Genomic DNA, 12,816 nt, shown 5'->3' with positions numbered 1-12,816 from the left:
TCTAGATACTTTAATTAAACAGCTTATTAATTATTGAAAATATTGAATACTTAATAACTTTTATAGTTTGTGAAGATTTTGATAACAGAAAATTTCTAATTTAGCAAATACTGCTTTTGCTTAGAAAGCGATGATTGAAGTTTCAACCTTTTGAAGTCAAAGGATACGCAAATACTTTTGTAATAGAACTTCTATGGCTACTCAATGAATTGCCCGTATAATTTAAACTACAAGCAATTCTATTTATATATAACGATTGAAAATTCTTGTTCTTTTTACCAATCAAACAAGTTCCACATTGAATATCAAATTTAGTTGAATCGTTGGCTATTTCTAGTTCTAGTTTATTAAAAAAGTTTCTTTTGATAAAAAACTTGTCAAACTTATCCTTCAATCATTTTTTTTTAACTCTTTAATATTTTTAACTCAACTCAAAGACTAATAATCAATAATTAAAAATTTTAGGTACTGTATGACGGTAAGCTGTCCAATGCAATTGTGTTCATGTACAATCCAGTGGCGACAGATTCTCAATTATGTTTACAAAGCGCGCCAAAGGGTAACGTCTCCTACTTTGTCCATACACCACACGCGCTCATGTTACAGGTATTATTTATTTTTTTTTTTTTAATTTAATCTTTATCAATATTTTTACTTTTATTATATTTGAAAGTAATTCTACACAAAATGTGAAATTAATTAAATTTGTTCCAGGATGTCAAGGCTGTTATAACACATTCCATACACAGTACATTGAATTCCATCGGCGGAATCCAAGTATTATTCCCATTATTTTCACAATTAGACATGTCATATGACTGCATCGCGCCCAATGATATCAAACGCGATCCAATGTTATGGTAAATTATTTTTTATCTAATAATAATGAATGTTTAATTTATATGAAATAAGTTTTTATACCTCAAATCACTAACAAACATTTCAAAAAATTCATTTTAAGTTTAACTGTAAATATTAATTACATTTTTCCAAACAATTTGATTTTGAAACATTGAACCAAATTGTCACAAAGATTATTTTGTTTTCAAGTTTTATTGATAAATTTGGACGGAAAAAGTAAAAAATAATAAATTATAAACATTACTACATTTAATTCCATAAAATTAATAACTTTGACGTTACTTATATTAACTTTTACAAGAGAATTTTTAGAATTTCCTAACGAATAATTATTATAAATAGAATATATCAAAAAATGATACTTGTAAAAATTAAAAAAAAATATTGATTCAATGTTTTTTAAATGAATCGTTTATTTGAGAAACCCCATAAGTCATATTTTTTTCGAAATCGGGTTTATTGTATTTTTCGGTTCTTTGAATTTCCCCTCACTTATACCAGCACCAAAAAATATTAAATCCGTGTTCAAGACCTAACCAATCGGTCGATATAAATCTCGTTTAGTTGAGAAACCCCATAAGTCAGTGACTTAAAAGGTTTTTCGAATAAACATTCAATTTCAAAATTCCAAAAATAAATTTTTTTTTTCTCAAAAAAACTTCTTCTGAGAAGAAAAATTCAGTTCAATGCAAAATACTTAAATTTTCATAATTTTCGCAGTATGGGTTTAAAAAAATTAAATTAAATTATTGTTTTATTGTTTGATGTGATTTCATTGACTTTATTTTTAAAATGATTGATTATTAGATAATTAAAAGCTAAATTTACTGTTAAATACTTTGATTTCAATAATTTTTGCAATTTTAGTTTTATAAAGTTAGATTGTGATAAATTAAAATGTTTTATTGTTGACTCTCAGTTCATTAATTTGAATTTAAAAATAGATGATTTATTATAATTTTCGTTAATTGTAGTTCCAATACATATTTTGTACTTTATTTTATAAATATAATAAATGATTCACGGAGAAAAATTAATATATTAATATATTAATTAATATAGTAATGATTTTATTACTATTTTATTCGTTTTGGTGAGAAACCCAATAAGTCAATCAACTTCAAATCATTATTATAAATAGTAGTAATTAACAATTAAATTTTTTCATGCTCGAATATTTTTTCGGGATACTAACATTATTATTATTCATCATTGGTTCATGATGTTAATGCAAACTTAACCGAGAAAATTGTTTTTTGCTTCTCCTGAAAAATTTAGTATTTTTGACTTATGGGGTTTCTCAAATAAACGATTCAAATATTAACATTTATTTGTTTTGGGAAACTAAGAAAAAAAAGTTATATTAATTTTAAAAATCTTTAAGTACGCATTTTGTAATCTTTCAACAAATAACTATTTTTTCGAAATTTTACTCAATAAATAAAAAATAATGAATTTACTCCGCTGATTTTTTTGTCATTATTCATATAAGTAAAATCCTACTTTATGTAAATTTCACTCCGGAAAAATTAAATCAGTTAAAAATCATTAATAAAATAATTTATTTTTGTTTACAGTTCAAAACTATTAGGATTTATTTGCGACTTGGTAGAAACTTCGCAGACTGTGCAACAACACATGGTACAAAATCGTGGCTTTTTAGTCATCAGTTTCATGTTGCAACGTGCGAGTCGTGAGCATCTAACGACAGAAGTTCTCGGATCTTTTTTGGAACTCACTAAGCATCTTGTTACTTGTCTCAGTGCTAACAGTGATTTACTATTAAAGCAGGTATAATTATCATCAATTTTTACCGACTCTTGTATACAATAATTGAAACTGAATCGTAAATAATTCACATTTGAAAATTTTCAGCTTTCAAAAATTCTTATTATATATTTTTGTAGCATGATTTATTTTTTAATTACATAAATAATATATATGTATATAACATTATAATTTGTAAAATTTGAAAGTTGCTTATTGAAAATTTAATTTAATCTGCACTTGCACTCGCAAGTTTATTTATCTGAATCATTTTTATATGTCAATTTATTAATTAATTAATTAACAATAAGCATGATCAAGCATTTGTTCACGTTTTTTTTTTTTTTTTTTTTCACACTTTGGACCGCATGTAATCTACCGACTTGAAAGCTTTTTTTAAATCACATTATATTTTTTTTTACCAATTATTATTAATTACAGCAGTACCCTCGCTTTGCTAAGTGTCAATTTTTTAAATTTATTTTTTTGAAAATTCAATTTAAAATATTTTAATCTATGTTTAATTACAATAAAATTTTGACGTCTTAAAAATATATAATTTTTAAAAATTGAGGGTCAACAATATTACTTTATTTATTTTAAACCGGCACTTTGCATGTATCACTTGCAACAGCTTATAAATAGCACAAGTGTCTTTTCTAAAAAAAAAAAAAAAAAATTCTTCTGACAATTTAAATTAACAAATAAAATAATTACTGAGTGTCAATTATATTATATTTGTTAATAAAATAGTATTTAAATAAACTAAAAGTCGGCTAGATTGGCGTGTCCGAAGAACAGGCAGACCTATGGTAATATAGATGTTTTACTTTTCATTCCTGACATGGCAGTTACTGGACCACGTGCTCTTCAACCCTGCCCTGTGGATTTACACCCCCGCTCCAGTACAAACGAGGCTTTATTCTTATCTGGCTACTGAATTCCTCAGTGATACGCAAATTTACTCTAACGTACGTCGCGTGTCTACAGTTCTTCAGACTGTTCATACCCTCAAGTATTACTACTGGGTCGCTAATCCACGAGCTAAGAGTGGAATAACTCCCAAGGGTCTAGGTAAATGTTAATCAATAATTGAAAAACAATTATTTCTAAATAAATAAATAAATACATACATAATTAACATAAAATTTACAGATGGACCACGCCCGCAGCAGAAAGACATCCTGACAATTCGCTCATACATTCTGCTGTTCCTCAAGCAACTAATAATGATAGGAAACGGTGTGAAAGACGACGAGCTGCAATCGATTCTAAATTACCTGACAACAATGCACGAGGACGAGAACCTCCACGACGTGCTTCAGATGCTGATATCTTTAACATCAGAGCACCCGTCCTCAATGGTACCCGCATTTGACTCAAAACAAGGAGTCCGAACAATCTTCAAGCTGTTGGCTGCTGAAAGCCAATTGATCCGTCTACAAGCTCTCAAACTCCTTGGATTTTTTCTCTCTCGCAGTACTCACAAGCGCAAGTACGATGTAATGAGTCCCCATAACCTCTACACGCTTCTCTCCGAGCGACTGTTGTTAAACGAAGAAACCCTGCTTCTACCAACCTACAACGTGCTCTATGAAATAATGACCGAACATATAAGTCAGCATATTCTCTACACTCGTCATCCGGAACCAGAATCCCACTATCGACTGGAGAACCCGATGATTTTAAAAGTTGTCGCTACGCTTATTCGTCAGTCCAAACAAACGGAACAATTATTGGAAGTTAAGAAGCTGTTCCTGTCAGACATGACTCTCCTCTGCAACAATAACAGAGAGAATCGTCGCACTGTTTTACAGATGTCTGTCTGGCAAGAATGGTTGATTGCCATGGCGTACATACACCCAAAAAACACTGAAGAGCAGAAAATATCAGACATGGTTTACTCGTTGTTTAGAATGCTGCTTCATCATGCGATCAAGCACGAGTATGGAGGCTGGCGGGTCTGGGTTGACACTCTGGCTATTGTACATTCTAAAGTTTCTTATGAAGAGTTTAAACTCCAGTTTGCTCAGATGTACGAGCACTATGAGAGACAGAGGTCGGATAATATTACAGACCCAGAAGTCAGACAGCAGAGACCTATTAGCACTATTTCTGGGTGGGATCAACAGCACGTGACTAGCAATGGAAATGCTATCAATGGTAATGGAGCTATTGAAAATGGTGATGAAGGGTATAGAAATTGGAATGAGGATCATGCTATTGAGAGAAATTATAAGGAGTATGATGCCATTGAGGCTAATGAAGTTGAGTCTAATGAAAGATTGGAAGAAACTTGTAGTTGTGATTTAAATTCTATTGATAATACGGAAGATAGTGAGGGAAGTCCATCGATTGCTGTCAAGTCCAGAGATGTTGTCTCTATTGATTCCAGGCTCAGTGAGATGGAGAAGATTGATAGTTGTGTTATCGGTAATCATGTGGGAGAAGATGAATGTGCTAAGGAGGAGGAAGAGGAGAAAGAAAAGGAAAGGGAGGTGGAAGGGAAGGAAGATGGAGATGATTTGGAGGTTAAGATTGAGAAGATTGTTCAGGATAAGGTTGAAGAAGAGAAAGATGATAAGAAGGTAGACAGTAAGGAAAGTGAAAAAGATGTTGTAGGAGTTGAGGAAGTAGTTGAAGAAGTTAGAGAAAAAAGTGAAGAAGTTCCGGAGGAAATAAAAGAGGCTAAGGAAATTAAAGTAGAGGCTGAAGAAGTTAAAGAAATTGAAGTTAAAAAAGTTGAAGTTCAAGATGATATTGATGATAAAGATATTAAAAATGATGACAATCAAACAGATGTAATTGATAGTAAAAATATTGATAATGATAATACTAAAAATAATGAAGCTGTAAAAGAAAAAATTGAGGATAATTTAGTTGAAGAAGAGAAAGAAATTAATGAAATAAATGTAAGTAATGTAGTAGAAGAAATTGATGTAGAAAAGAATGAAATTAAAGAGCAAGAATCAAATGAGGTGGGATTAAAAGTAGAAAGTAATGAAGTTGCTGATGAAGAAAAAAAAGAAATTAGTGATTTTAAAGAGGGTAATGATGCGGTTGATTCGATTGATAATGTAAATAAGGATGTTGATGAAAATAAAGAAGAAGATGTTAAAGAAAATAAAGTGGATATAGTGGATAAAAGTAATGATGGAGACAAAGCAGAAGAAAGCAAAGAACAAAAGGAAAAAGAAAAAGAAGAAAGTAAAGGTGAAGAAATAGTAGTGACAGAAACTGATAATGAAGCTGATAAAGAAGATTTAGTGGATAAAAACGACAAGACTGAAAAATTCGATGACACAGTCGATGATACTTTGGGTTCTAAAAGTATCGATTGCTCAACTAGCGTAATTAAAAGCACTGACAATTGTACGAGTGTAAAAAGTGACGGAGAAGATAAATTAAAAGGTGATGTAATAAATAGTGAGAGTGAAGAGGATAAAATTGAGGAAGAAAAGGAGAAGGAAAAAGAGGAAGAAAAGAAAGAAAAGGATGTGAAAGAAGTTGAGGGTGAAGGTGATAAAGTAGAGGTAAAGGAAGTGGAAAAAGAAGAGCAAGATAAACAAGAAGAAGGAGAAGTGAAGAAGGAGGAGAAAGCGGTGGATGAAGAAAATATATATAAAGAAGAAGTGGAGACGAGTAAGGAAGAACATTCAAGCGAACCGTCCAATATTTCTACTAGTATAAGTGAAACAATCGTACCAGTAACCGAGGATGTAGAAATAAATGATATTAATAATAGTAAAAATGTTAATATGAATACAGTTAAAGTAGATGATGATAATATGCAAGTGCCAAATACTACACAAACAGAACTTCAACAACCAATAACAACAATATCAACGGTCTGTGATGCTACTAAAAGGTTATCCGATGGTGTACCTCAAGTTATTTCTAGTGTGCTCGCAATAGACAATCCTCTGAATTCAAGTGTCAATGATGTACAGTTAAGTACTATAACTGCTGATGTTGCTGTCGACCATGAGCACGTTGATCCGCATCGCAGGTCTAGTCTACCGAATGTGACAACCTCTGAAGCTGATACTGACCCAAATAGTGCTGGTGTCAGTGCTAATGCTGATGAGTCTGTTGTTCTTAACGGTGATACTAAACGAACGGTTAATATGCCCAGTAAAAAAATTTCTTCGCCACAAAAAAGACCACGCAGTGCCTCGACTTCCACCCAAGTAGATCCCAATCATTTTGGTGAGTATCTTTTATCTTTTATTAATTATAGATTATTAGCTGCTTAATTTTATTTATTAATTAATATTTGTTTGATGCAGAATCTAAAAGAGCAAAACAAGGTAATGGAACTAATCGGCCCATGTTCAGTCCAGGACCAAGCCGACCGCCATTTAGGATACCCGAATTTAAATGGTCTTACATACATCAGAGATTGCTGTCTGATGTTCTATTTTCACTTGAGACGGATATTCAAGTTTGGCGAAGGTTTTTATTTATTTTTTATCACTCATTGATTTTATTATATTATATTATATTATTAATTAATTAATTTATATTATAGTCATTCAACAAAATCAGTATTGGATTTTGTGAATAGCAGTGAAAATGCAATTTTTGTGGTGAATACCGTGCATTTAATTTCACAATTGGCGGATAATTTGATAATTGCCTGCGGCGGGTTACTGCCATTATTGGCGTCAGCAACATCACCGAATGTAATTCAATAAAACTTTAGTTTATTTATTCAATTAACCAGCGGTGACTATAAATTAATAACACTTATGTTATTTCAGAGTGAACTTGATGTAATTGAGCCAACACAAGGTATGCCAATCGAGGTAGCAGTGTCATTCCTTCAAAGACTAGTTAATATGGCCGATGTACTTATATTCGCGAGTTCACTTAATTTCGGCGAGCTTGAAGCCGAAAAAAATATGTCTAGTGGTGGAATTTTGCGACAGTGTTTACGTCTGGTATTTATATATTTATTATATCATAATTATCCTTGAAAATTTTTGTCGAGAGTAATATGTCCAAGATTAATCCAAATTTAAATATTTATTTTCAATCGATAATTTAATAGTCATATAGATCGAGTAATAGTCGAGTAATTGCATGTCATAAATTGATTTATTTATTTCTTTATTAGAAGACAAGTGTACATTTAGATAAGTAACAATGCTAGAGTTATTTAAAATGGTAAAAAAATAAAAGAAGGGTATTCTAATGAATAAATTAAACATACACGTACTACAAATGTTTACGAGTATATACATGCTTGTTTAGGTCTGTACTTGTGCTGTTAGAAACTGCTTAGAGTGTAAAGAGCGTGGCAGAACTTACAGCATGTTAGGTCGTCAAATCGGTACTAGTAATAAATCACAGCACTTACAATCTCTTATACGTGGAGCACAGACATCACCGAAGGTATGTATTTGTTTTATTAGTCTTAATTATTTTACTAGAATATTTTTTTTTTTTTTTCAATAAACTATTATTGTGTGTAGAATATATTTATAGAATTTGTTTATAGAAGTTAAACGTTGTAGTAAAATTCTTTATTAAACTTAGTAATTCATTTGTACATTAACACTAAAAAATAATTACAGAACTAGTGATTAATGTTTCACAATTATGGTGGTTAATGAAATTTATTTATGATAATAATAGTCATCGTATTTTAGATGGATAGATGAAATAATAAATCTTTAGCCATCAGTAATTACAAAAAAAAAAATTATTTCCAAATAATAGTAATAGTATTTTCCAAATTTTTTTAATGCAATTTATTGAGTTAAAAATTTTTACAATAACAAAAATTTAAATAAAACTATTTACTAAAAATTTTTAATTAATTAATTAATTAATTTTTTTTATAGAACATTGTAGATAATTTAACGAATCAATTGAGTCCAGTAAAAGATCCCGAAAAACTACTACAGGATATGGATGTGAATCGTTTGAGAGCTGTTATTTACAGAGATGTTGTAAGTAACCGAATATTTAAATATCTTAATTCCATAATTAATTGGTTGATTGATTAATTAGCAAATATTTACTAATTACAGGAAGAAACTAAACAGGCACAGTTTCTGTCTCTGGCGATAGTTTACTTCATCTCTGTACTAATGGTATCTAAATATCGCGACATTCTCGAGCCACCGATTTCACAACGTCCACCGAGTCCTGTTCAAACAATCCAGACCAATGGAACTAATATTCGCCCGGCGAGCCCTACAGGTAATTCTATTAAATAAACAAAAGCTTTTGATATTACAAACAACACTATCAATTAATTTTATAAATTATAAACTTATAATATAAAATAGCAAGAACTCGAGATAGCAATGACTAATTGGCTAATCATGCTTTAAAAAGTTATTAATACACCACTTACTCGTTATCATATTCATTACAAAGTATGTCTAATTTTCCAAAACTCTTATATGTCAGATGTATATAAAACTATTATTTTTATGTTTTTTTTTTTTCTCAATTATGAATCAAAATTAATAAATAATTATATTAATAAAAATAAAAAGATAAATGATAAATGAGAAAATACTTTCAAGTTTGTTTCGACTTCTTGTCTTGAAAAGTTAAACGCATGATTCTTGATTATATGAAGCATGAATTTTATTCATTATAATACTAAAAAAAAAAACAATTAATTTTGAGAGTATTTAAATTGTATAAAACAATAAAAATAATAATTATAAAAAATAATAGCTTCATATTTGAATAATAAAATAAATTATTGCATAGAACTAGAAGCTAAATAAATAAAACGAAACGTAACTTATAAATTTACCACCTTGTAGATAAGCATGTGTGGTTGCACTCGTATAGTCGTAACTTTATTTAATTATTTATTATTATTATTATTATTATTATTATTATTATTATTATTATTATTATTATTATTATTATTGTTATTATTGTTATTATTGTTATTATTGTTGTTGTTGTTGTATAGTTTATTATGATTTATTTATTTATTTATATATCGTTTATTTACTTTATTGTATGTATCTGACAGTAAGAGTTTTGATGTTTGTCAATTTGTTTGCACAATTTTAAACGTTTAAAATAATTCATACATCAACATTCATAGTTTTTAAAATTGTTTCATCAATCATTTTATTAATATTTATTATCAATAAAATAAACTTCCGATCCTGAACTTAAAAAATTAATTAAAATTAATCGAAATTGTTGTCCCATGAATAATTTTGTTTGAGCATAAAAAATGTTTGTTATATTAATTATCTAAAAGCAACAAGTAAATTAAAAAGGACTTTTTTTATGACAAATGATTATGTAAAAAAATATATTAATGATATCCAACCCCGAAATAAATAAAAGTGTCTGGCGATTGGACAGAAGGGTGAAAAAAGGGTAATATAATAAAATTGTCATAGGAGACGGTAACGGTGGTGGAGGAGGTCGGCCTCTGTTTCCACAGTGGTCTCACCACGTGTATCCTCAGTTCCTTCCGGGTACTCACCCCAACGCCAATGCAAATCTAAACGCCAACCACCATCACATCAGCCAGCACCACCACCAGCACCCGCTACCACCACCGACTGCCAGGCACTCAAATCGCCAGAATCCCTCAAAATATTACATTCCGAACCATCATACTAATCATTACAATAACCATCATCACCATCATCCGAATAACAATTACAATAACTACCATCGTCACCACTACTACCACCATCATAACAATAATAATAATAATAACAATAACAACAATAACAACCACTATCACGCGCTTCAAAAGCATAACGAGCCCCGAAACCTTTATCATAGAAATTCAGGTGTCGGTCTGCAAGGTAATTCCATTGCTCCAACCTTAATTATTTTTCTTATTTGAGAAATTACTTTTACTTATTTTTTTATCTTTTTTTTTTTAATTCACGGAATGGTTTTGTCGAATGTCAGCACTTGTTTTTACCCTTTTCCCCCTTTGCCGTCAGAAATTTTTTTTACAGCTTTTTTTATTATTATTTAAGAATGGTTATTTATTATTGATTACAATTATTTTTATTTTTAGGTCTCCTGATTTCAAATAAATTTTTATTTATCTTTTTTTAGATTGGGCCATTCGCTTTGGTGGAAATATTTTTTCACTGCGTGTTAATTCCTTCATTTTTTGTAAAATTCGATTAACAAAAATTTTTGTTTTTTTATTCTTCAAACAAAAATTTATTTTCACAAAGCCGATTGATTGGATTGTTTTTAAATTGACATAACGAAGACGCGGAAGATTACATTTTATAATTAAATAAAAAGTGAAAAAGAATATTTTTTTTATTTTTTAGATTGTTTGCCTGTCATCGTAACATTTGTTAGCATGAATACACATGTATTCACGTTATTCAAATCATCTGTTTATTTAGTTAGTACGAAAACGTATAAATTTGTTAAAAACACTCCAAGCTTGTGTTGCCGGACTTAATTGTTAAAAAAAAACTCACACGGATTGTTAACTGAATCGAACGTGGAGTTTGTTATATCAAATTTATATGTTTTCATTTTACAGCATGTTTAGAGTTTAAAAACGTTATTTTAGGTTTTATTGATTTAATTATTTTATTGTATTGTATTAAATGAATAATTATTATCATTAACATTTTATATGTTTTATTGTAGAAAGCGGAGGAATAATGAGTCAATCTGGTTCCCAAGATGATGGAGAATATGAAGTTATTATTGTTGATGAAAATAATTCGAGCATACTTGCTGATCATGATGTCACTTCTTCTGGGCCACCATCGACTAAGGTAACCAGTTTATTAATTTCTTTAATTTATTTATCGAAAAATATTCAAAGAAACACTGTAAAACAAATAATTTACTTTCTTACTATAAAAATTTTTACAAGAACAAAGTTGAAAATATAAATTTTGTTGTACAGTGTTAATTGAACAAAATTCCTACACTATCCTTTTTAAAATTAATAAAATAAAAATAATATGTTTACTATATTTAAAAAATTTAATAAATGATTTGAGAAATAAAACAAATATTTAATTAAATTAAAGTAAAAGAAGAAATAAAATAAAAATTTTCTAGGCACATTTAGCATGTGCACGAGACACACGCACGTATATTAATTAATATATATTATATATAACAATGACTTCATACATAATAAATAATCGTAAAATGAAAAAATCTAATCTAAACTATTAAATACTTGAATTTGAATCGTAGAAGTGCTCTGCGATGTTGAGCATGTACATTGCTTATTACTTATTATTTGAATACCGATGTCTTGCATTTGATTCAACAATAATGTAAAACAGAACGTACTTTGAATAATATAATAATGTAACACTAGTATTACACTACGGTATTTTATATATATATATATATATATATATATATATATATATATATATATATATATATATATATTTACATTAATTCAAGCGTAAAGTTAAAAGATAAATGTACTTCTTTACTTATTTATTTTTATTATCAGTATCAAAAAGGTTTAGCACGTAGCGATCGTACATCGACAACGTAAAACGTGACTAGAATTCATAAATAATGTCATAATTCTTTATTATATTCTTGATATAGACTTTTAGTAATATATTTTATATATTTATAGATAATTAGTATATTTATAGATTAATTAGACATTAATCAAAGGTTATTATAGACAAAATTTATTCAGACAGCTTAAATTTAATTAAAAAAACATTTAACGAATAATAAGATATAAAATTTATGTAGTTATATAAAAAAATTAATTTTATTGTTAATATAAATAAGAAATTAACGAAAAACCCGAGAAAAATTTTTCTATATATAATTACTTATAACAATATATGATTATATGTAAAGCTATATAAAATCATATATAATAATCCATATCTTATGTATAATTGTTAGCGTGTTTCGTTTATAAAGACTAGAAATTTGAATAGCGCGCTACGCGCGCGCCTTAATTTAACCAATAAGAAATCAGATCCCATTTTTTGCGAATTTCGACTACTGACTAACCTCACACTCTCATGAATTTTTTTTGTAGGGATTGTATAAATATTGTCAACAATGTTTTTTTTAGTCTTTTTTAGAATTTTATTGCTTAAACGTTTGTAAAAAAATAATAATTTCCCACAAATGTCGTCTGAAACATTTGATTATCCATCTATTAGTTTATCTATTAGTTTATATTGTGCAACAAGTGCGACAAGTTGT

The 12,816-nt window shown here is 28.7% G+C and overlaps 1 protein-coding gene across 11 annotated transcripts in view; it reads left to right on the top strand.

The window, feature by feature from the left end:
• The window catches only part of LOC123271818 (neurobeachin), a 497,397-nt gene that overhangs the window by 349,390 nt on the left and 135,191 nt on the right, over positions 1-12,816 (top strand). For 6 of the 11 annotated variants that reach the window (XM_044738256.1, XM_044738253.1, XM_044738254.1 and 3 more), the window contains 13 exons: positions 466-606; positions 715-860; positions 2,439-2,652; positions 3,450-3,702; positions 3,784-6,837; positions 6,918-7,083; positions 7,160-7,313; positions 7,392-7,571; positions 7,885-8,025; positions 8,478-8,585; positions 8,667-8,838; positions 10,020-10,436; positions 11,257-11,387. In XM_044738256.1, the coding sequence (XP_044594191.1) occupies positions 466-606; positions 715-860; positions 2,439-2,652; positions 3,450-3,702; positions 3,784-6,837; positions 6,918-7,083; positions 7,160-7,313; positions 7,392-7,571; positions 7,885-8,025; positions 8,478-8,585; positions 8,667-8,838; positions 10,020-10,436; positions 11,257-11,387 (5,277 nt within the window). The remainder of the gene's footprint in view (positions 1-465; positions 607-714; positions 861-2,438; positions 2,653-3,449; positions 3,703-3,783; positions 6,838-6,917; positions 7,084-7,159; positions 7,314-7,391; positions 7,572-7,884; positions 8,026-8,477; positions 8,586-8,666; positions 8,839-10,019; positions 10,437-11,256; positions 11,388-12,816) is intronic. The other 5 variants (XM_044738261.1, XM_044738255.1, XM_044738252.1 and 2 more) reach the window with 3 other exon arrangements.

This window comes from Cotesia glomerata, linkage group LG9 (assembly GCF_020080835.1).
Source record: "Cotesia glomerata isolate CgM1 linkage group LG9, MPM_Cglom_v2.3, whole genome shotgun sequence".
Classification (NCBI taxonomy): Eukaryota; Metazoa; Arthropoda; class Insecta; order Hymenoptera; family Braconidae; genus Cotesia; species Cotesia glomerata.
Note: the sequence above shows the minus strand (reverse complement) of the source record. Positions and strands in the feature narration are given on the sequence as shown.